Genomic DNA, 25,252 nt, shown 5'->3' on the forward strand with positions numbered 1-25,252 from the left:
CTTTACTCCTTTATAGGAAGATCCACATGAGGGACTGTATGTGAGTGTATAAGAAACAGTTTTTCAGCCACCAAATCAGTACTAGTAAGAAACTATAATAAGCAGCTACATACTATAGTATGTTTCTCAAGTCTTGGAGGGACTTGGTTTTTTCTCTCTGAGTAAAACCAGTATGTTGTTGACTGTTTAAAGCATGCATATGCCAGCTTCTACCTCTTTTACTTCCTGGAATGGGAGGTTGAGATAAGAATAGAAGAACAAAGGAAAATAGCAATGATTTATGATGGTGCTTTTGAATTAGAGAAATCTATTCTTACACCCTGTGAAGAGTGTAAAATGAAGCATATTGAATTACTTGGGTTGGTAGTAACACAGAAACACAAGTAGATCACAGCCTGCACTCTCCCGAACACAAAGTGTATGTCTTATACTCTAATACAAAAATGATAGCTCTGGTTTTGGGGGTAAATCCTTAGATAGGTGTCTGTGTAACATTTTAATCCAAGTGTCATTTTGATCCTTTAAGAACCTGTTCCCTTTTTCAGCAGCAGAAGTGTACAGTGATGGCTGGGGAGTGTCCTTTGTACCATGTGTTTTATCTGCAGCATTCTAACAGTTTGTGATCAGGAATGGATGAGAACTGAAGGCCTGGTAACTTAGGGGCAGCAAAGTAGCTCAATAGCTCTATCATGAAAGACCCTAGCCCAGAAAATAGGTAACTGGCATGGCTGAAAAAGGTGGAATTTGCATAGACCACTGGTGCACTTTATCTTTTCAGCAAATGATCCTTGAAAGGTGTAGAGAGCCAAGTCCAATTCACAACTGCTCATTGACACCGTCTGTGTGTGGTGGCTGACCTGGCAGCAGAACACCAAGTAAGAAGGGTGCTGGTTGCTTGTCATGTGAGTTGTTATAAACCACTACTTTCAGAAGAAGTAGCCATATTTCACAGAATTGTCAGGGTTGGAAGAGACCTCAAGGATCATCTAGTTCCAACCCTGCTGCCATGGGGAGGGACACCTCACATTAGATCAGTTTGCCCAGAGCCACATCCAGCCTGGCCTAAAAATCTTCCAGGGATGGGCTTCCACCACCTCCCTGGGCAACCTGTGCCAGTGTCTCACCACCCCGATGGTGAAGAACTTCTTCCTAGCGTCTAATCTAAATCTACCCTCTAGCTTAAATCCATATCAGTTGATCAGTTAGAAATGGTGACCTGAATGGAGAACTTGGCATTGTTTGGTGCATTGTGCTGACTGTGCTGAGTTGGAAACTGCGCCTGCTGTGTTAGCTCTGAAGAGAGTGCCGGGCAGCAGAGCGCTGAGAAGCCAGACACAGTATTCTTGGCATTGGTACTCTGGACAAGCACAAAAGACCAGAGCATGAAGTCAGCACGATCACACACTATGATTCAACTGACCTGTCATGTTTAGAGGTATCCCTCTGCTGCCTTCTCACAAGAGTATCTTAAAGCCTCACTGTTGTCATTGCAGTGTCAGAAGTGATTATTTTCCCTTCTTAACAGAAAGAGAAGTGAGATGCAGAGAGACACAGGGCTTGTTTAATATGTCTAAGTTACACAGGAAGCAAAGCACAGTTTTAGTACTAACCAAACCATTCTGGAATCAGACAAGCTGCATTAGCTGAAGCATGTTCGTTGATTAATTAACAGCCTGGGCACAATGGAGGTCTTCCTCTGAGAAAGTGTGCTGCTCTTAGGAGCATCACCCTGCTCAAAGCTCACAGAGTGACCCTTAGCTTTGTTCTGCAATGTGGCATGGGACCATAACCTGAATGACCTACTCTGCTCACAAGGAGAGTGGATGGCCAAGCAGAACTGGACATGACCCTCTCAAGTCCCCATTATTTTAACCACTGAGTACTAGTCACAGTGGGACTGTTCACAGAGATTTATAAGAGAGGTTTTTTTATGGGACTAATCATGTCTCAGCCCTGCTATGGATGCTTATTCCTGAGGACTCCCTTGTTTTGTAGAGATTTCTTCCTTACAACCTTTCTTTTCTCTCTTTCTTCTCACTGTGAATGTCTCTAGTATGGCCCAGCCAACTTTTTGCCTTGCACAGCTTTCAAGAGTCAAATTGAAGCTTGAACAGCATTGTCCTCTGGCTAGAATAATAGATTTGTTCCTTCCATTGAAGTAATTAACAGGAATCAGGTTTTGATTTTCTTCACCTTTTACAGATTCACAGATTACATCTGTTTGGAAGGAACCCTCAAAGTTCATCCTGTCCAAACCCCCTGCAGTGAGAAGGGGCACCTCCAACTAGACCAGGACACCCATGGCCAAATTGTGTGATCTTGAATGTCTGCAGATACGGGGCCTGAACCACATCCCTGCGCAACCTATTCCAGTATTTTACCACTCTCACTGTAACAAACTTCTTCCTCATGTTTAACCTTAATCTACCCTGCTCTAATTTAAAACCATTATCCCTCTTCCTGCCACTACAAACCCTTCTAAACAGTCCTTCTCCAGCCTTCCTGTAGGTCTCCTTCAGATACAGAAATGCAGTTATAAGGTCTCCCTAGAGCCTTGTCTTCTCCAGGCTGAACAACCCCAACTCTCCCAGCCTGTCTTTGTAGGAGGTGTTCCAGATCTCTGATCATCTTCATGGCCCTCCTCTGGACCTGCTCCAGCAGGTGTATGTCTCTCTTGTGTTGGAGGTCCCATAGCTGGACACAGTGCTCCAGGTGAAGCCTCAACAGAGCAGGATGTAGTGGCAGAATCACCTCTCCCAGTCTGCTGGCCATGCTTCTTTTGATGCAGCCCAAGATGTGATTCACTTTCAACTGGAAGATGATACAGGTGTTTCTGCACTGCACTTTCATCCTGAAAGCCTCCTAAGAAACAGGCAGTGGTAATTATTTAGTTTGGAATTATCTTCAGGTTTATTATCCTGTACCCACATGAGCACACTTTGTTTTTTAAGATTTCAACTGACTCTTGGGTAGCAAAGACTCAAGATGAATATTCCTTCTTAATGTGTTTTAATTAAGGTTTTCACACTTCATCGGTATAACATTTAAAGACAACATTAGCTCTCTTCCTGCTGTCAAGTTGACTGCACATGATTTCAGGGTATATATTTCTTTTCTCCTTCTCCCTGTCAGAGCTTATGCTATTTTAGACATGTTTGTGGCTCTGGCATTCAAATCTATGGCAGAGCTTGGTGTGGAGTATAGGGGACCATGTTATTGTACCAATGACATCTGCCAATAATGAGGCAGATGTCACAGTCTTATCCTCTCCCATCTCCTATTAATCTCAGTTTCTGTCATTTCCGCCCCCCGCCCCCCCCCCCCCCCCCCCCCCCATTGTCCATGCATAAATCAGGAAAGTACAGTATCTCATTAGAGGTGCAAAATGAAGAACACTGGGGATTTGTCTGTAAGGCTCAAGGAAGTCCTGACCAAAGTATCTGGGATATGGAAATATATCTAACCATGACAGAGGTGGCCGTGGTGGGCTAATTTGCCTTCCTCCTCTAGAAATGTGTCACATAGCATTAGGCTTTGTATCAGGAAGAAATAGGTCTTCAGCAAAACCAAAGACCCAATGATAGAAAATGCAGTTTCAAGATGCTCTAGTGTGTCAGCATCACACTGCACTTTGTTCTCTGTTATGTGTAAGACCCTTGTTGGTAAATGGAGACAAAGGAGAATTCAGAAACAGCATAGAAATTAAGACATGTCTTCCATGGCCCACACACTGCATCATTCCCCTCTTTGTTTATTTGGCTTGACCATCTAAGCAGCAAACTGATAGCAGAGCCATTTTATTTTAATAAAGCAGGCAGGGAAGTAATACACATTAGCCACTTTTTTTTGCTCCTTCCTTCCTTCCTTCCTTCCTTCCTTCCTTCCTTCCTTCCTGGCAGGATGCTTGGTTGCATGGTTTAGTTGATTAGGTGCTGTTGGATGATAGGTTGGACACGATGATCTTGAAGGTCTCTTCCAACCTGGTTTATTCTATTCTATTCTCCCTTTGATCAAAAAGAGTTAATTCTTTGCTGCTGTAAAACTTCAGCTCACAAAGATGTAGCAACAGCCTTTTATCTTTGCAGGTATTCATACAGCATGCTATGGAAATATGTCATTAGCTTTATTGAATATGTATATAGAGTTTGAGTATTGGGGTACATGGGAATGTATCTGACTTTGCAGAACCAGAGTTGTAGCAATCTAACTCAAATAGAGGCAAAACAGATGGAGAACAAGCGCACACATCCACCATTTAACTAATTTGATATCCTATGGTAAGGTCACTTGCATAGTGGATGAAGGGAAGGGAGGGGGTTGTAGTGGGACTGCTGGTTGACAGCAAGCTCAGCCTGAGTTAGCAGTGTGCCGTGGCAACCAAGAGGTCAAACCTCACCCCAGAGTGCACTAAAGCATAAACAGCCAGTGAAAAGAGGGGATTATCTCACTGTATTTAGTGTTGATGCAATGTCTCCTGGAGTACTGTGTGCAGTTCTGGGTCCCACAATTTAGGAAGGATGTGAAGGTCCTTAAAATGCATCCAGAGCAAGGAAACAAAGCTGGTGGAAGGGCTGGAAGGAATGTTCTATGAGGAGTGAGTAAGGACTTTGGCTTTGTCTAGCCTGGAGAAAAGGAAGCTGAGAATTGACCTCATTGCTCTCTATAGCTTCCTGAGGAGGAGAAGTGGAAAGGAAGATTCTAACCTCTTCTTGTTATCCTTTGACAGGATACATAAGAATGGTTCAAAGCTAGACCAGAGGAGGTTTAAACTTGATGTTAGGGAGCATTTCTTACCGAGAGGGTGGTCAAACTCTGGAACAGGCTTCCTAGAGAGGTGGTTGATGCCCCAAGCCTGTCAATGTTTATGAGGCATTTGGACAATGCTCTCAACAGCATGCTTTAAATTGGACAGCCCTGAAGTAGTCAGGCAGTTGGACTAGAGGATCATTGTGGGTCACTTCCAACAGAACTATGCTATTTTATTCCATTCTGTTCTAGATGGCTGCTAGTATGATAACAGTATATATGCTAGTATATGGTAACTGTAGAGAGTACCCAAATGTGAATTTGCAGAACTCTTGCTATCAGAGAGAGATGTGTTAAAAACACCAGAAGAGTGGTTGCTAATGGGTTGAGGCTGTTTTTCAACAATACAGGGAGGTCCCACTGCACTGTGTTTAGGTATCTGAAATTCCATATGCTGTCAGCAATTTCACTGGTGATGTTAATGATTTTTGTTGTTCAGTCATTACAATTGTTACTACGGTGTCAGGGGAAGGAGATGGACATCCTAGAGAGTGTGACAGGAGCCAGGTCAAAGTAGTTGCACTGTGGAGTTGCTCAAGTTACACAGGCTACTGTTTGGGCAGAGCATAGAGGCTGAAGGGAGATGGTGGCGGTGAGATTCCTTGAGCCTGCTTAGCTCACTCCAAGCAGGAGAGGTTTCACTATTGCTGAGGAATCCATTCCATTTGTACTAGCCAGGGAATGAGGCAAGAAATTCAGTTTAACAGAAGAAAATAACAATCCCCAGTCATGACACATATTTCTTGCTAGTAATCCTGCAAATTGAATGGGTGCACAGCGCTGATGCTCTGACAGTCCCATTTCAGATTAATGCCATGGTGACCCATGCATGTACTCTGTTTGCTAAGCAGCACTTTGTTACTCAGAGCCATTTCACTTTGTTTTGTTAAATAATGCGGAGACTAACTGCAAATGATAGCTGGGGTTATTCAGATTCACAGATTGACTCAGGTTGGAAGGGACACTCAAAGGTCATTTTGTTAAACCCCTGTGCAGTGAGCCGGGACACTTCCAACTAGACCAGGCTGCCCATGGCCACATCAAGTCTGATCATGAATGGCTGCAGGGCTGTGACCTCAGCCACGTCCCTGTGCAACCTGTTCCAGTGTTTTACCACTCACTGCAAAAAAACTTCTTCCTTATGTCCAATCTAAATATAACCTGCTCCAGTTTAAAACCATTACCCCTCATTGGCCGCCTAGGCTGCAAGTGCACATTGTTGGCTCATGTCCAGCCTCTCATCCACCAGCGTCCCCAAGTCCCTTTTCTGTAGGGCTGCTCTCAATTTCACCATCTCTTATCCTGTACTGATATTGAAGATACTGGCCTGTGAATTCAGTATTTGCTGTGATGTTAAGTGCAGAGTCTGTGATGTGCTTGCCATAGTTCCCACCTGTAACAAAGGCAGATATCAGAGGTATCTGGAAAGCAGGTAATACTGAACCAGCAAAAAAGCAGCTGAAGATTGTGCTGCCAAAACTGTTCAGAGTTAGTGTTTCTAAGCGGTAGTGAAGGATGTTTGCATCTGTTTTTCTTTCATCTAGTTCTCTCCCTGGACCGTAATAAAATTGGAGTAGATAGCAAATAAAATTCTTGGAAAAAATCTCTTCCTCATGCTACAGTCCAGCCTGTGAGCTGTACCAAGTTCAAGACTGTTACAATTTATAACTGTCTGATTGCTGATCTTGAATCAAGTTTATGGTCATGAGTCAATTTCTAGCAGGGTAGCAATGGCAGCTGACATTACTTAAACCCTTTGTTGCTTGCCTCAGCAGAAGAGCTGATGGTGGGTAAGGCACAGATCCTTAACTATTGTCCTAGACACCAAAGACACCTAACCAGGGGAGGTCTGAGATACATGGCAGAAATGTGCTCTGTTATGTGGGTAGGAGTTTCTCCAAGACCACCTCAGATTTTCCGCAAGTCCCAAATTTACTCAGAAAGGGTAAAATCAAGATAAAGGAGGAAAGGATATTTCCTTTCAAGACCATGATCAGTATTTATTTATTTATTATAGCAGTACATCAGAAGGCCAATAGCAAACTTCATTGCTCTCTGCAGCTCCCTGAAAAGAGGTTGTAGTGAGGTGGGGGTCGGTCTCTTCTCTCTAGTGTCAAGTGATGGAACAAGAGGAAACAGCCTGAAATTGTACCAGGGGATGTTTAGATTGGATATTGGGAAAAAAAATTACAGGCACTGGAACAGGCTGCCCAGGGAGGTGGGGGAGGTGTTAAAAAAATGTGCAGGTGTGGAACTTTGGGACATGATTTAATGGCCATGGTGGTGTAAGGCTGACAGTTGGACTCCATGATCTTAGAAGTCTTTTCCACTTGAAACAATTCCATGATTCCATGAATAACATGATCACAGGAGAGGTATAGTGAAAGCACGGAAATAGACACCATCAATGCAAAATCATGTGAAACTAGAAGAAGAGAAGCTTGACCATGACAATTGTAGAGAAGAAGTTACAGGAGAGTATTATAATACCCAGGTTATATTACCCTGGCTTGGAGCAACAAGATGAGACCCACAGAAGGCCATCTTAGATGCTTTACAGAGCCATGTTCCCTGCCTCCCAAATGAAAACAGAAGCAAGGTTGAGGAGGAAAAAAACCCTTGTGATCTTGCCTGAGTATAAACCAGTTGATGCGAATCTGATTCACCACTGGACATAGCTGTGGTATCTGTTAGATTTCAGTGGAAAACAAAAGCACTTAATTTTATATGATCTGTGTAATTATGTCAGTGTTTTTCCTGATGAATATATCTATTTCCAAGTAAAGAATTTTTCGCTTTAAGATGGGTCTGAACCAAAGCCAGAGTCTTAAGCAACTTCAAACTTTCAAGTATGTTGAGCAATGTCTTTATGTTAGCTGAATAAAAACCTTATGCACAGCCTCGACAACCACAGAATGCTGAAAGCTCAGTTCTGGGGACAGACTTGTGTCAAAGGTCTGTTTTGTTTAGTTTGCTGAGGGTTTCTTTGCTTTGGGGTTTTCTCCTTACCTTTCTCTACTGTGATCTGTGATCACACCTTTTTTGTAGCCACACTTCATTGTTAGCTTATTCCTTGTGTTCTCATATCTCTGTTTCCATTGGTAAAGTATTAAGACCTCGTGACCCAGATTAAAAAATTCTGTCAGCGCTATCGTTTGGCTCTGCTTCATTTGGCAAATCCTCTGCTTTTCAGGGATGGTATATGCTGTACTGGCTTCATTTCTTTGCAAAGTTATTTGTGGAGCTTTCTCCAAACTCTTGAAATTTGCTGGTATTAAATTATCCTAGTCATCTCATTGCCTAAGACAGAGGAACTAGCATTTATTTTAAGAAATTACATAATGGCATACTCTTCAGGTGGCTTCATACCTCTCTTTCACTGTGCTTCAGTTCTTGTCATTCCTCTCATTTTTCCCTCAGACAGAACCATCCTTTGGTTTTCACTTCTGTCTTACTCTGTGTTCTCTGCATCTTGGGCTTATCTTTTTTTTGAGCTTCTCTTTTTTAGGACCAGGTTCTGCAATATGGTGAGTTGTCTGGCTCAAGCAAGGCCTGGAGAATTTGATCTTTCATGTAAACTAAAGCTCACATCCTTTGGTTTTAACACACTGGAATTTCTCTCTTTTGCATGGCTTTAACACTAAGCTCAGACTTGTGCAGGATATAAAAGAGCATAGGGGGAAAGCTCTCATTAAAGTCAGTGAGGAAATGGATGTTGTGAAGCTGATAAACAGGTAGGAAATCTAGGATTGATTCTTACACCAAAGATTTTATTTACTATTCTTAAATGAAGACAACCTAATGCAGAGTGTGTCCTCATTCCTCATGTGATTAGGTCAGTTAGATGTTTATGTCTGGGAAAGTAGGAACAGAATATGCACTGCCTCATCTGTTCCTGTGTATCTTGGCACACTCTTTGAATAATTCCCTCTAAGCCATGGTCCATTTTTTCCAATCTTCCTTACAGAGATGCATCAGCTAAGCTAAAATCCGGAAAAGTGGTTAGATGACTGATTCTTTTCTTAAGACTGAGCTCCATTGATTGTGACCAAAGTTCAAAGGCAGGCCCATAGATTTCAGTGGATGAAACTGAAATCGATGCTATTCAGATATGGAGCTCAGAAAGGCAGAGCCAAACTTTCTGGCTTTGACCCACAGGCACTTGTGCATGTCTTTCATTTTCAGCCTAGGGCAGTCCTGCTGCCTTTTCTAGGCTTCTTGTTGCATATGTCCCGATAACTACAGAGCATCAGCTACCACATACCAGTACACTGAAATAGTGATGCATAAGGTAGCAGCACTCTGTGTCAACTACTGTGTCTTGAAAAGTGAATTTAGGCAGAAGCAATGTTTTATGTTTGATAATGTGTTATTAGCAGAACTCCTCCTGCCTACGGTTCACGCCAACAACTCTAGCACAAAGTGCCACTACCAGCAATGTTCATACTCACTGCTTGCAAACAGTACTGTGGCCTTAAAGATGCAGGTCAGTACAGTAACATATGTTGCTGGTGTGATAAACGTGGGCTTGAAATAAAGTTTAGAACCAGAAAAGGATTCAATGGCTGTAAGTCAAGGGTCAAGTCTAAGTAAGCTTTCCTAAGAGCCAGCTGGTCTTCCGCCAGGTCTTCTGCTTCATCCCCAGACTGGTTTCCTTTCAGCTGTGTTGGCATCTATCTGCTTAGGTGATGCCATGACTCCCTGCCAGGCTTTGCTACTATTTCAAAATCCTGAACACTGGATTGGAAGAGTCTTTCTTGATTTTACAGGAAATATGCTTTATTTCAATGTAGTTGTGGATTTGCTATTTCTTCTTTCATCTGTGCTGTATTGCTAAGTCTGATACATTTATCATTAGTCTTATAGTATTTGATGTCCTGTAAAACTTATCCCAGTTCTCATTAAACAAGAATCTCATCATTCACTTAAAAACCACATTTCCAGGCTCAAAATTATTGAGAAGCAATTGAGAAGTGTAATTTGAAGCACTTGAAAAATACTGAAAGTGAAAAATATTGGAAGTGCTTATATACTGCAAACTGAGAAAACAGGATATATGAATAAAACCAAAGCTCTCTTTTGTTCTATCAAACTCCATGGGTTTTTAAAATTTATTTAATGTTGTGATTAGGAGGAAGAGCAATCAAGTCCTCTTCAGCTGTTTGGGGTCCATAGGATTTTCACACAATTATTTGTGTTGTTCTCTTACTCAGACTTCTCTTCAAGAGGAGTGGATCAAATGGATAATACGGGTCTGGCTTAGCACAAGCTGTCACTGAATTTCAGATGAAAGGAGACCTACAAAGGGAGTCGGTGTTGGTATTTCTCTGCTCCCGCTAGTCCACTCCATTTTTTTCCTCCTTTACTGTTTTATTTAGACTTAGAAAAGCTCAAAAGGTTCTTCTTGTCATTGTTTTTGAGTTGCTTTTTTATTTTTATTTTTTAATTTTTTTTGTTAAGGTTTGTCTGATTTCCCTTCACGAATGCAGACGTGGCTCTGCCCTAGCTTATCTGAGACAACCATGGACAATGCTTACGGCATGCCATCTGCAGCCCATGGCTGGGGCAGTGCTTGGCATTTACCTGAGTGCTTTTCTCTCAAATGTTTGAATTCAGTCCGTACTGGTTTCATTTGTTAAGTAACTCAGGACTTTATTTCTTGATGCTCTATTTATTAAAAAAAAAATAAATAAAAAAAATAAGGGTTTCTTTAAGATGTTAGGCTTACATGGGACTTCAGCAATGGATAGGGTCTGTGTTGGCTCTCAGATTAGGGATGGCTTTTACTCCACATAGTACAAGTGTGCGTGAGGTGCTTCTGTGGCATGGAACATGTGACAATAAGTTCTGTGGAGTCCCTGTGCTGGGCATCTGTGCTCAGTTGCACTTGATCTGAACAGGCACAACTCTTTTCATTTCCTTGCAATGGCATCTGGTTTGTGTTAGTAGGAGGGATAGGTGAATCAGCATTTGTAAGGTGTCCTAAGCAGGTTGAAAGTGTCTCTTTTCCAGAATGGGTTTAGGAAAGTGAAAGCAGGTTGATCAGGTTTTGAAGCCAGTGAACTTTTGCAAGTCAGGCTTGGTATCATCCTTGCTTTTTGCTGAGGAATTTGGTCTGTAACTGTATCAGCTTTGGAGCAATGTTTTCCCACACACAAACATTATCTAAATATTAGAAGTGGATGCTTCAACTTAGATAAAAACTAAGTTCTCTTCCTAGCTTTGCTGGTTAGCTGTCCTAGGACTTCACAGGAACCACTCTTTCTATGCCTGTGTTCTACTGCCTCTTTTTTTTGGTCTACATCCCACTTCTGTCTTCCCCTAAAATACATTCTGCTTCCCACCCACAACTTTCCTTATCTGAAAATTATCTGAAGAGGAGCCCTGTGAAATGTATCCTACACAGATGCACTGCTAGGGTGGAGCTGGGAATAGAGCATAGGTGGAAAGAAGTGATTGGAACAGGGATGAGGGAGAAAGGTGGCATAAAGGATGATATGACAATGCATCTCCAGTGGACAAGAGAGCAGAATTGCTCCTTTACATGGTCCTGTGAACTTAAACATGTTTAAGCTGATCTTGGACTATCTCTTCAGAGGCCATGGTGTGTGCACAGAATTGAGAGCAGCCTAAGTAGTCAAGATAAAGTTGTGTGGAAGATGAGTGTCCACCTAGAGCAGATGTTTCCAGAAAAGATCCTTCTATGCCTAACTATAGTGCCTGTCCTTTTCCATCAGCTCCCTGGTGTAAGCGTCTTCTGCTCTGGTGCTTTGCTGTTTGATGCTATGTTGGCCTGAGTTGCTTGTCCACCAGAGTCAGCTAACAAGGTTCTCCATCTTCCCCAAGCCTCTTGATTTCCCTTTCCCATTGTTACTTACATGGCTTAGCAACTGGCTCTCTCAGGAACTCCCGAGTCACCACCATGGTGTCTGAGAGCAGCAGAGGTTTTCTTTGTGTGGAGATTAATAAGACAGTGTAAGTAAACCCAAGAAAGAGCAATGTTTCAGCCATGCAAGACCTATTATTCTTTTATTGAACAAGTGTAACTTTAATACTCATACTTGAGGGTATGCTAGTAAATACATCCCAGATGCTTGGAACATGGAAACTAGCTGGCTGACGCCACTGTTTCCTGTGAAGCTTTACAGCATTAAATTGGCCCACTGGGTCATCATAGCCATTGAGCCAGCACTGCTGAAGGCACTGTTCATCAGCTAAGGAACTGACCCCTAAATTCTGGTTTGTTCAAAACTAAAGATCCTACCTCAGATCTTCCTGGATGAGATCAATAGACTGTCTTGTTGAATTACAGCTGCACAAGTGCTGTGCAATCTTGAAACACATTCCTTTACAGGGAATGAGATCCAGAAGCTGGAAGAACCGAAGTCACCTAAGTCATTAGCTTTATTTGTCTACTTTAAGCCAAGAATATATTCCCAAGAGCACCCATACTGGAAACCCAGTCCACCTGAAAAGTAGACTTCTGACAAGTATACATTTACTGTAGCCTGACCTACTCCAGAGCAGAGTTCCTGGTGTTCCTTAAAGACAGTATTAAAGACTCTCAGTTGGATTAGGCTTCTGTTTTTATTGATGGATCTACTCTCATTTTTATCAGGTAGTGATGTCATCCAGTGTTGTAAATGCCTGGAATTCCTCTATGCATGCAGACCAAGTACAAAGCAGAAGAGAGGAAAGTCTGGTGGATGTTGGAAAACTTACAACCTGTTTCCACCTCGTTTGGAGTGAGAGTGTTGGGAAGCAATGAATACGAAGTTGCTATCTGCAAGGAAGTTGCATGTGTTCAGAAGGGCTACACAGACAGATAGAGAAGGTAACTGTGCATATGTCTTAGACTTGTGCATTATAAACATGTATGTCATAAGCAGCTTTGCTGGGGTGGGGGGTGGGATACAACTGCCAGTGCAGCTTGAAGGAATCCCCCAAAACTGCTGTTGCAAGCACATGGGCTGGCAATTTATTTATTAGCTCCAGAGGGAAAGAATTATATCTTCAGCAGACAGCTGATGAGGCTTGGTACCTGTTTTTTGTGAGCCTAATTACCCTTCTCATATAATCACTGACCTTACTGCCACCCTGTCTGTCCCCAAGCTGTGCAAGTGGGGTACAGTCAATCTTTTAAACATTTTCAAACGGGCAGTCGTACTCTGTCATCCTGCAGACAATGAACTTCCACTGACGATCCCTGCAGGAAAGAGAGAAGAGAAAAATATCAGCCAGAAGCACAGAGGATAGAGCAGAGCAGGTAAGAACAGCATTACACGAGGCGCTGTGGCAACAAAACCATGTCTGCCATTAGCTGACTTTCCTCTGGGTGCCTTGTGTTTTCATGGGCTGGACGGAGATTAAATATGTCTGATAGTTATAATTTCTTCACACTCCCTTACCAGGTAAGAAAATTATCTCTCTGGAAAATTAACTCTCTGAATATCCTTCAGAAGACAATGATAATTGATGGTGATTGGTTCTAAATTGACTTTGAATTAGTGACACAAGAGGAAAAGGATGGTCCTGTCAAAAATTATTGTCATGTGATTTGTTTTTTCCTCTTTTCCCTACTAGATCTTCTAGCTTGTATTATTTATTAAGGATGTGAAGGAATCAGTAGTGAGAGAAATTAAATGCACATTTTATTCTGGATCTCCCCAAGTCATACATGAGGCAGGACAGTATTTATGAGTGTAAGGAGAATTTATGTTCTTCCTGGTTTGTGAGGAAGGGGCTGTCTGCATTCTCTTTCAGGAGAGCAATATGTTACCTATAACACCCTTTAGCAGGATGCGTGGCTGGAGCAGCAGAGACCAGTGATTTAGTGTCCAGTAGCTGCAACAGGCTGCAAATTTCCACCTTGGCTTATTATGTGTTAAATTTTCCCTTGACAAAAAGGCGTGAGCCCAGAGCATCCAGTACTGTCCTGCTGTGGAGCAAATGTTCAGTTTAGGCTGCTTGGTACTGGCCCACAGGAGCTTAGATCTAATGTACAGTTCTTGTAGATGTCAGCTGTCATTTACATTTACTAGTAGAGTGTTGTACTTGGAGATGTGTTCTGAAAGTCTGGATTCCACTAATAGTGATCTCCTAAACCTGAGGTATGGGACATGCAATGCTGCTGGAAGGATTCACAATAGGAGCTTGCTTTACAAGACCCCTGCACAATCCTGGTTTTCTGGTAGCTGGTTCCAAAAGGTGGGGAAACTGGTGCACCACCTGATGCCTTTCAGGGATGTTCTGAGACACCTAAGCCCAATTTTGTTGTTAAAGCTTTACATGGTTTCACTGTGTGACACTATCCTGGAAAAAGACCAGTTTGACTCTTAAGCCCTGTGTAGGTATAAAGTGTCTTATTTCAGTTTTCATTAACTGAAGTTTTTTAATTGGATATTTACTATGCCATTTCACCAGTTTATGTGGAATGTCATTTGCAACTGGGTATGTCTCATATGCAGCAGCAAGTTTGCCTTTAGTTATCTAGTTTATTTTTTGTTTTCTTTAGGCCTTACCTACGTGCACTGAAATTGTAATTTCTTTGTAAAACTATTACCAAAGGTTAATGGAACTCAAGATTCATTTTCAGGTTTATTTTAGGATGTCCTCATTTGGGCTATGTGCATACTCTTCAAAGACAGCTACTACTCTTTTGGTCACTGGGCTACCCAGAAAGACCAAAAGCAAAATAAAAATACTCATATGTGGGTTATCATAATTATCAGAGTCAAAGTGAAGGTCTTCTAAAGTAGCACTTGTTGTCAGGGAGACTTTTAGCTCTAAAGATGAGGTCAACTCATTTTTCTAAACCAGTATACTTCAAAGTTAAAAGTCAAGTTCTTTAAAATACATGCATTTCAATTACCTGAATTAATGACATGCTTGAAAATATTAGAACAGAATTATTTCTGAAGTTGTAATTAACACTTGCACTTAAGGTCATTTTAGCATATGTGCACATGGCTAAAGCCAGTAGGTTTATGCCCTTAATGTCTTAATTTTTTTGTTTTTCCTTATTTGTGTTTAAGTTAAGTATAAACATTCAGCCTTTCAAGATGCAGGCAATTACATTCTACCATTGGTGCTGTGTGTTTAATTCAGTAGTTATCAGCCTGTTTCAATTCATAGATCCTTTGCAAGTTTTACAGTGGGAGTGCAGATCCCATTAGGAATTGTTCTGTGTGGCATACTCTAGAATATAAATGGATGTACCTTTGCAGATCCCTAGTACTGGTTTATAGGACCCCTCCACATTCACAGAATCACAGAATGCCAGGTTGGAAGGCGCCCCCAAGGGTCATCTGGTCCAATCTTTCCAGGTGACAGCATAGTTGAAATGAGATGACCCAGCATTCTGTCAAGCTGTCTTAAAACTGTCCAGTGTAGGAGAATCCACTGCTTCCCTTGGGAGATTATTTTAAATTGCTAACTTGATGCTTTTTGTTGGCTTGGGGAGCCAGTAATGAATTGTCACTTTTCCTTCCCAACTGTTATGTGCTGTCAGATTTGAATTTTTGATGCCTTAGGAAAAATATCCTTTATCTTCAAATGTTACCCAATAATCTGTTTCAAATTCAGTTAAAAAACTCTATGAATTCCTATTCATATTAAGTTTGACAAAATCCTCTTTCTTTGGTCATATGAAACTTATTAGGGACCTAAAATGCTCTATAATTTAGGTCAGCTGAGCTCAGTAGATGTCCAGCATGTCCAGGCCTTTCAAATGTACTTACTGCTGGGGTTACCTGGGTGTCAACCTGCATTTCAGTGATAACGTCTGAGCAGTTAAGCAATTAGTGGCTGTTCAGGTCATCCAAAGAAATGGATCACAGAAGTTTTGTAAAAGAAAGGAGTTTATGACAGTCTGCATATGTTGGTTTTATACTAAGCATCAGGGTAATCTGCAGCACTTATCAAACATATCTGGTAATCCCCACCTCCCCCTCCAAGCAATGTGCTGCAGGTCAGGATGTGAGTGCCCCAGGGGTGCTCTCTGGACATGAGAGACCTATCCAACCAGACCACAACCCTGTAAGAAAGCTCCATGAGGGGGCCATGCCATCATCACGTAACGTGTTTCAGAGTTCAGGATGAAGCTGTGCCCCAACCCGCTGTGAAAGACCATTTAAAATGACAAACTTTGCTGACTTTCCTGAGGTCACCACAGTGTGAACATGAACTGGGGTAGCAGGCACTTTTTTTACTTTGTACACCAGGCAGCACAAGTTGGGTTTAGGGGCCAGAGAGCTCATTGGCACGGAAACATTTCCTATATTGCAATTAATAAAATGTTCTCTATAGTTTTCACCTGCTACTACTGCAGATTCATCTCTGCTGTCACAGCAGTGGTAGGACAAAGATGTAGGTGGCTTCTTTTTCCAGGTGCTATGTCCCATAACCTGTCGGGACCTGTATTCCTGATGTACATCCACATGACACTGCCTCTGCTCTTGGCCAGTTTTCCCACTGCCACCCTATTATGAAGACTGTGTTAAGCCTTCAGCAGTGACAGATGCTCAGAGGCACCAGTTACCTCAGCTGCTCTGTTTTCCAGGCCATCCTTGTGATTCCTGACTTACAGAACATCTGATGAAGGCTGGAATCCAGCTGCAGGGGAGTGCATTGTCTGCATAATCTCCCCCACTCTTTGCCTCAGCCATGAAAAACAAAGATTAAGAATAGCAGTGGGGAATATTTCACAGAAAACCCCCCAAATGTACCAGGAACATAACAAAGACTTCTCTTGCAATCTTTTACATTCTTAATCTAAAAGGATATAAATAAATACCTTTGAGTCAATTAACTGTGAAAGTTACTCTCCCACTTGGAGGAACAATTTGCAGACATGGCTTCCATTTAAACAGGCTAATACATTTTAGTCAGAAAACTGTGGTTCTGGAGCTGCAGTAGTTTGACAATACATTATAATTTTGGGAGAAGTCTCCATATTTTAGGTAATCTTTTCGCTGAGGGCTCCCTAGTGAGCTCCAGCAAGCTGAGAGCATCCCAGTGACAAAAGCACCACAGCTCCTTTGAGGGTTATTAGAGACAGCTTGAAATGTTGCTGTGTTTATACTCCCACTTCTCTCTCTTCTTTCTCCACTTCTCCTGGCAGTCATGGCAGTGATAGACTAGTGAGCACCCCTTGCCTTGCTGTCTGTGCTGCTTGATAACCAATGCTTTAATACACTGGACTGAGATGTCAGCAAAGAAATAGCTCACAGGTGATGTATTAGAGGTCAGCTTGAGAGGAAAGACTCAAGATCCTTCTCCCATAATCAGGTTTCAGTGACTGCTCACAGTCTCCTTAGATCTGCTTTGTTAAGATCTCTCTAGTCCCAGGCAGGACAGTGCTGTGGGGTTCATGTTAAGGACACATTTTAAAACTTTGCAATACTGCAGAGTAAAGAGGGAGCAGAGTAAAGAGCAATTATGAATCCATTTCTATGACTGCAACTTCATTAGCCATAAGGCCTTACTCAGGAGGATTAGCAAATGCCAGATAATGACCAGGACTGACCAAGAAAAAGTAGCTAACTCATTTTCTGGATCCATGTACTACAATGTTGTTACATTAGCACATGTACAATTAGTACAATGTACTTGTATCAGTTCCTCCAGTCTGTTAGAGTTGTGTTGCATTGGATTGAGCACTTTACAGCGTACATGTTGCAGTTTGTATGGTCTTAGCCTTGTATGCTGGCAGATTGCCTGCTTCTCTGCAAAGAAAAGTGGGTTAAAATCAGACCCTTGTCACCTGAGAGGACAGGGTGTTCAGGCTGAGTTTCTATTGAGTTAGATGAAAGATGCTCCAACCAGAAGTAGATGACAAACAATATTGATGATCTGTGACAATTTATAGAGCTCACATTTTGCCCACACCACTGCTGCTATATTTTTTGCTACTCAGATGGACATGGTAGATGATCCCCTTGTGCATGAAGATGCCTTGTTCCTGATACACCATCCTGGACAATCAGCCACACACACTGTTAACTCTGGTCCTCAGAAGTACCAGCCTGAGGCTGAGAATGTAGCCATGCAGTGTTTGGGGAAAATAAAAATTAAGGCCTTGGTTGTTTTGGGTTTTTTTAAAATTTCTAATGAAACAGATGAAAAGCATGCAAAGCAGATGAAAAGCAGATGAAAAGTAGATGAAAAGCAAACCTGTCCACAGCAGAGAAAGTTGTTGTTGCCCCACGGATGTAATAGTCGTAAGTGTACATCATCATGTCCATATCTTCTCCATAGTGTCCTGGATATTCTGTTGTTAACCTGTATGTGAGGGGGGGGGGGAAAGAGGAGAATGTAATTTATCACTCTACAGAAAAGTCCAGTTGACTGAATACAACTCAGAAAAGCTTCCCTGCTTCTTTGAAGTTCTTACCAGCACTACGAGATACAGTCTTACCTTCAAGGTTGTCTTTCTCTTGTACACAACTAACTCAAGTGGCTGTGTGAATAAATTTCAGTGACTGTTGGGAGCAAGCTGGAGTACTGTATGTGTGTACATAGAATCATAGAATCATTTGGGTTGGAAGGGACTTGAAGATCATCTAGTTCCAGCTCCCCTGCTGTGGTCAGGGACACATTCCACTAGATCAAGATTGCTCAAGGCCTCATGCAACCTGGCCTTGAACACTTCCAGGGAGAGGGCATCCATGACCTCCCTGGGGAACCTGTTGCAGTGTTTCACTGCCCTTACTGTAAAGCTATATCTGCAACGCCGGGATAAAAAGAGCCTGAGCAAGAATGTCAAGCTTGTCTACTGATGTCTTGATTGCAGGGATCTGCTTCAGCCTCTTGTGAGTCTGTTTTGTTTGCTGCTATAGAGTGCTGTGAATGTTGCCAAGTCAAGCAAGTATAAGCATTTATCCATTTATGAATTATATTATGTAAATAGAGCAATTAATCCATTCCTCTTTGTTGTTTCCACTCTCCACCAAGTTTGTAATATGGGCCTGGACAATATTTTTGTGGTGTGTTCATCTGAGAAGCTCAAAGTACTTCTGCACTTTTAAATCAAATTATGGTTACTGCTTTCCTGGGAACAGGCAATATAATTCTGTACTGGTTTTACAGACAATGTCCAGATGCCAGAAGGGGACTGGGATCTTGACCAGTACTTAAGACGACATTATGTTAGAGGTCAGGAATGGAAACCTGGCACTCAATCTTTCCTTGTATTACACCATTTTATGTGGGAGCCACTAGTGGGGTTGTGCTAGCTTCACTGTCAGGGAGCCTGTCTGTGTGGAAATGAGCAACTTAACTCTTGGTGAGGCAAGCAGGGTTAAAATGGCTTTAACGAAATCCCAGCAACAGTTTCTCCGACTTAATTCAGTCCAGCAGCAGTACTGGAATGATTCCTGAGGGTGATCCTAGCACATCCCAGATGAGCACTCCTGTGCATGCTTACATTTTGTTAAATTGCTGGGGTTTGAACATAAACTTAAATAACATCCTTAACAGGAATTATTGGGATGTTTTTAAATTTTTTTAAATTAAATGCTTTGGGGGGCTCTTTGGAACCCAAACCAGTAACTATTGGAGTACTCAGAAACTGAAACTTAACTGAAAACTGAGGGACCTTAGCCTTTATAGCCTTTATAGACTCTGGAATATTTGCCTACTCTCAAATTAGAAGAATTTGCTGTAACAAACCAAACCAAAACCCCCCACAAAACAAGCAAACAAACAAATCTGAAACAACCACCACTCTCTATATTGTAAATGTATTTTTGATCACTTTGTTTATACTTGTGCTGTTTACATCTTCTTTGTAAAGCAGATGGGACTTAATTTCAGGTCATTTTTCAGCTTTTGTAAGTGAAAGAAAAACACTGTTCAGTTGGAACATTGTTCCTAGCAAATCACTAATGGGACTGAGTGTAAAACTCAGGCATGGCCTTTCAAGATCCTGAAGTCTGTACAGTCAGCTTCTTTAAACACATCTTGTTCTCACACCTCCTGTCCTTCGGTCAAGGCAATCATCAAACAGATGGAACACCCATCCCCAAGTGTGTTTGGGAAGCAGAGATCAGGCTTGATCAGTGTCTGCTGTCAGAGCTCTGACCAAGGACCCACAAATCTGCAAAGCCCTTGCAGTGCTGTGCCATTGACAAGAAATGAGTAGCAATATTTTACAGGTCATGCAGACAGACACCAAGGACTAGAAGAAACAGGAGAATCCACGTACACCAGCAATTGTCAGGATGAATAAATAGATAGACTCATCAATATGCTTTTCAAGTGGGAAAAGCAGAGCCACAATTTTCAGCTTCCACCAAAAATCCAAAATGAGACCACTATGGATTTTAAGGGAACTGGCTCTGACACAGACAGAGAAAGTATATACAAATACTACCAAAAAAAGCTGCTTCTCATGGCATCACACCTGTTAGCTGGTGGGTTCATCACCTGAATGTGTTTCTGTCAAACCATGGCAAACTTAATTTATTTGTTATTTTATTTGCAGCCTGACATCATAATTTCTGCTTTCGGGATATCTCCCCTTGTGCTCCCAAGTGTATATTTATTTGCCAGTGTCAGACAGTTTACAGCTCTGGTTTGACTACTTTTATACTTAGAGAACTTACAATTTGAATCTGTAGTACACCTTTAGAGTCTCATAAAAGAACCTTAACCTGAATATAAGCTGGTCCTTTGGGGTAGCCAACTTGCTGAAAGCCCTCCAGTTTGCAAAGAGCTGCTTTTGAGGCCCTGCACTCCATGCCCAGAGCTGTGATGAAAGCTGGAGCATACTTCACAATGGCTGGCCTCTGCTACCTGATTTGTGTTTTATCCATTGTCTTTACGTTGAAATCCAGACCTTGAGGAAGACTTTTTGCATGGCTACAAAATCAGTGAAGCCATGAATCTGAATGTGGGAACCAGTCAGTATTTCTGGATCCAGAGGCAGAGGCCAAGAAGGGGTGCTATATATATGACAGCAAATTAAGCACCACCAGAGAATGTTTCTGGACACTCTAACTTGATTGCCTAGATGTGAAAATTATTAGAACAATCCCTGGGACAGCTTTAGCCCAAACCAAGTGGGACAGACCCAGAGTTTGTGAACTATAACATGGTTGGTACCATTCCCAACAGGCAGAATGTGGACACTGTTTTGGAGGGTGGGAAGGTTTAATGGTGTGGCTGCTCCTTCAGCTAGAGGAGACTCCCAATATTTGGTTTACTAATTTGAAGCCTGAGTGTCTGAGATCACAACTTTGAAGATTCTTGGATCATAGCAGGTTTTAAAAATGTGGCATGGAGACCAGCTCTGGGATCAGGATTTCCTTTCACATTCCCCTATCAACTTCAGATTTTGGGGCTTCTTTGAGGTAATAGTAGTAGAAAACATCAAGACATGTGTTTATATATGTCCTGCCAAATGTGTTTCACAACATCAGTTTGGCATTCAGCAAGGAAAATACTCTGTAATCTTGACCAGCATTATGTGCTGGGCAGATGACTCTGTGTAAAACACAAGGCTGTAAAGTCATTTTCAGCTCTACTCAGAGACAGAACTGAGAATCAGTTCTTTAAACTTGTTTCATGAGCCTTTTAGTTGAAAAGTGAATTTGATGACAAGCTCCTGCGTTACTGTTAAGAGCCTCACAGACCTTTTGCAGAAGAAGGCAGTGTTATTCTGAAGTGAATGGATGCAGTAGGGAGCCTTCATTTAGCTTCCCTCTCTTTTCTTTCTGCCTGCTGTCATCTCCCTCTATGAAGCTCTCCGTATTACCATACAGCCTCTTAAGGCTCCTCCACTAAGGAATATTAGGAAAGTAAATATATGCAATTACTGGAAGTAAATTATTTGAGGGCTTGAGCTGCTCTGAAGTCTGTCTTGTTCCATAGACAGATGCTTACTGACTGCTTTTGTTCTGGAAAGAAAAGTTATAAACAGTGCTGTGAGAGCAGTGTTCAAGTTTGCTTGGGTCTGTGTGGTCTGTCTGTCTAACTGAGTTCTCTTTGGTGTTTGCTCTACTCATTTAAGAGGCTGTTCCCTTAAGCTTGTGCATCTCAAGGTCATCTGGGTTGCACTGTATCCTCAGAAAGAAATGTGGTTGTCCCTATAGCGAGGCTCTGCGGTGTGACCCAGCATTTCTCTATCAACCCTCATTTTGGAATCCTGGGGATGAATGACACAATGTACAGCTGTACTGAGAGATGTTCCAGTGTGTAACACATAGGGATATTCAGTATGTGGATTTCTCATCGCAGAGGGGAAAATGATCACCAAACTCATCTGTTACGAGTATTCTCAAAGTGGTCTGCCTGGCAAGGGACAGTGGTTCCCTCATCAGTTTTTGTGGCTCAGCATGTAACCTCGTTATCAAGTGCTTTGCTCTAAATATTCAATCTTTTACTCTCCAATGCATATCAGTTGTGAACGACCTACCAGTGCCCTGATTTATTTAGAGAGGTGGTAACACTTGTAAGCCCCCTGTGGCAATGTTTGGTTTATACCTGAGAGGAGCCATGAAACAAGCAAGAGAGACTTTTTGCCCTAGTAGGTGTGTATACCCGTGGAAGTCTGGACTCCCAAGAAGTCCAAGCCCAAGGGCAAGACCTATTTGGGAAGAGCCATCCACAGTAAGCCCTGTAAGCACTTCTGGCATTCACCTCTTAGAAAAACTAGGCTAGGAGAGCAGTGAGAAGGTTAGGAATTCCTAAGTGCTGAGACAAAGTTGCTGCTGCCCTTGGGGTTGACCTAAGGTCTCTAGAACCACGCAGTGGTGCTGTGGTGCCTGAAAGGGTGCACGAGGGAAGGCCCTAGAAGAGAGGTTTCAAAGCAACTGTGAGAAGACTTGTGTCATACTTATCATGGGACCTAGGCACTGAGTAATTTGATGCCAACTGAACTCTAAGGAGGCATAGGATCTGTGGAGGGACTACCAGGGTGCAGTTAGTGGGATTGTTTACTAAACCAAAGTATGCACAAAGGTGTCAAGTTTGGGGAAGGATTGTAGGAGAGAAAATAATAATGTGAGACCTGATTGAGAGGCTATTTCCAACCTAAACAATTCTATGATTGCTTCTATGGCAGTCTTTTCAATCTCTTTGATCTATTTGAAAAAATCAGTACAGAAAGGACAGGAATTCTGGTTCAGCTTTGCAAATCCAGGTTGATATCAAGTGGGTGATGTTTGAACACGAGGCTGGAGCACTAGTGGCATTGTCAAGAGAGGAGAAAACAGGTAATTCTATGTTAAAGCTTGTGAGGAGGGATACAAATGGCTTGGCATGAGTGTGGGAGAGTGGGACAACCTGACAGAAAAAGGTATTTCCATAATGGAGATTTTAGCTGGTATGGAGTTGATGTGGGATAGTTTATCTCCTGCCTAGTCTGCATCACCCTGCCCACCCCCATGTTTTTCTAATGTACTTTACTATAATCCTGTAAATCTTACTCTGTGTAGGAAGTGTATTGGAAAAAGGCATTATTTTTTTTAACAGGATTACTGTTGTTATTATTCTAGTCTGAAACTAGCAATGTTGTTTATTTTCCATGGTGAAGAATCACTATATTAGGGATTAATAGAAAACAGTTACTCATTTAGCACTGAGAAGAATGTTTTGTACCAATCTACAGTGATCCCTAACACTCTTTAAACAACTGACTTCAGAAATAGTTGTCATGAATCTATGTTTTTACCAGTAAGAATATGGAGTCACACCAATGGTTTTATCAATATTGTAGAGCCAGCCCCTTAGAGAAGTATATGGGAACTAGGGCTATGCCTTGCTTTCAGATATAAAGCAGCCAAATCAAGTGAGTCTTTTTACATCATAGAATCAGTTGGAAAAGACCTCCAGGAACATTAAGTCAGGCTGTCAACCTAACACTGCCATGGCTTTTAAATCATCCCCCAAGTGCCACATCTACATTGCTTTTGAGCACCTCCAGGGACAGTGACTCCACCACCTCCCTGGGCCTGACCACTCCTTCAGTAAATTTCTCCCAATATCCTCACAGAGCTCATGGTTTCCTGCTCCAGCTGTTGAATATACTTGTTCCCTACTACCCAGTGTTGTTTCAGAGTGCTTTACGCTTTTCACTTCTCATGCAGCTACATTGCTAACGAGATGAATGGCTTCTCTTTCACCTTCATTTTTCTCCTTGCTGAGGAGCTCTACCTCTAACAATGCCACAGCCAAAAGAAGGAGCTGTTCCATTTCAAGAGGAAACCACTTGACTTTGACTTTCTGACCTTTGAGGACAAGGAGTGTCCCCTGAATGGCTTTACTATTTTGGGTGCTATTTACAAGTTATTTCAAGAATATGGCTTTCCTTAAAGGAGAATTTTGTTTCAGGAGCTGTAAGCCTGCATATTACATTCAGTGAACATGGGCCAGCTTAACATTGGCCAACTTTCCAATGTTAAGAAAATGTGTTTCTCCTAAGATGTCTTTGGAAGATGGTCCTGGAGACTGGACTGTAAGGTTGTGTTTGTTGGGATATTTGGGAAACAAAACAAACCAAAACAGTTAAACCCCTTTGTGGGTTTGTTGTTGTTTGTGGTTTTTTTGTTTGGTTGTGGTTTTTTGTGGGTTTTGTGTTGGGGGTTTTTTTGTGTGTGGGGGGGGGTTTGTTTGTTGTTTGTTTGGTTTGGTTTGGATTTTTTGGGTTTTGTTTGTTTTTAAAGAAAGGAGGAGAATTAGGTTGTCCAGAATTCCATGTTTCTACCATATCTATTCTGATGTTGCCATAATCTTTGAGAAACCTGCAAAGGATCTCATCAGTTTTAATATGGCTTTGGTGGCATGTTGAGTCAAGAAAACAAGTAAGTTCTTTAAGTCCCATAACTCTTGGAAAATGTAATTGTTATCTGGACAATGTCACCCTGACAGAGAGCAGCCACAGCTTCAGACAGACCTTCTGGGACTTGGACTGCTGGTTGTTTGGAGAGGAGAAACAGTCATAAACAGTCTGTTCAGACTTGGGGCTGCTCTGTGAAATGTTTTTGCTTTGGAGAGTATGGTGTCAAGCAATTTGCTAGCAAAGAAAAAAAATTGAGCTCTAATGGGACCACTTAATAACCCTGTCTCTACAGCTTCTTCCTTTATGGTTTGGATCAGCTCACAGTTTATTTTACTGTGGTAGCAGTCCCTAGCCGGGTAAAATAATGAGAGCTTTTCTGCCTCCTGTGAGGAATGTTAATTATTTTCAATATGGTAGAAATGTGCAGAATCCATGACAAGGCTTGGCATGGTGTAAGGAAGAAATCAAAGTTAAAAAACCCTCATATATATATATATATATGTATATATGATTTTTTAATATTTATATATATATATAAATAGCAAGTGCAAAACTATAAGACTGGAAAAGATTAATGTATTTAGTTTCCATATGGACCTACTGCACAGGTAAATTGGGAATTAATTGTGGAGAAGATGAACTGTGAAACAGAACTGCTAGGCTCTA

At 41.8% G+C, this 25,252-nt stretch overlaps 1 protein-coding gene across 1 annotated transcript in view; it reads right to left on the minus strand.

Annotated features, from left to right (window-relative positions):
- Nucleotides 1-12,727: 12,727 nt before the first annotated feature.
- Nucleotides 12,728-25,252, minus strand: part of DPT (dermatopontin) — a 28,597-nt gene continuing 16,072 nt past the window's right edge. The window contains exons 3-4 of the mRNA XM_009907931.2: nucleotides 17,980-18,087; nucleotides 12,728-13,012 (exon numbers count right to left, since the gene is read on the minus strand). Coding sequence (XP_009906233.1) covers nucleotides 12,946-13,012; nucleotides 17,980-18,087 — 175 coding nt within the window. The 3' untranslated portion in view covers nucleotides 12,728-12,945. The remainder of the gene's footprint in view (nucleotides 13,013-17,979; nucleotides 18,088-25,252) is intronic.

The sequence above is a fragment of the Dryobates pubescens genome, chromosome 8 (genome assembly GCF_014839835.1).
Source record: "Dryobates pubescens isolate bDryPub1 chromosome 8, bDryPub1.pri, whole genome shotgun sequence".
Lineage (NCBI taxonomy): Eukaryota > Metazoa > Chordata > Aves > Piciformes > Picidae > Dryobates > Dryobates pubescens.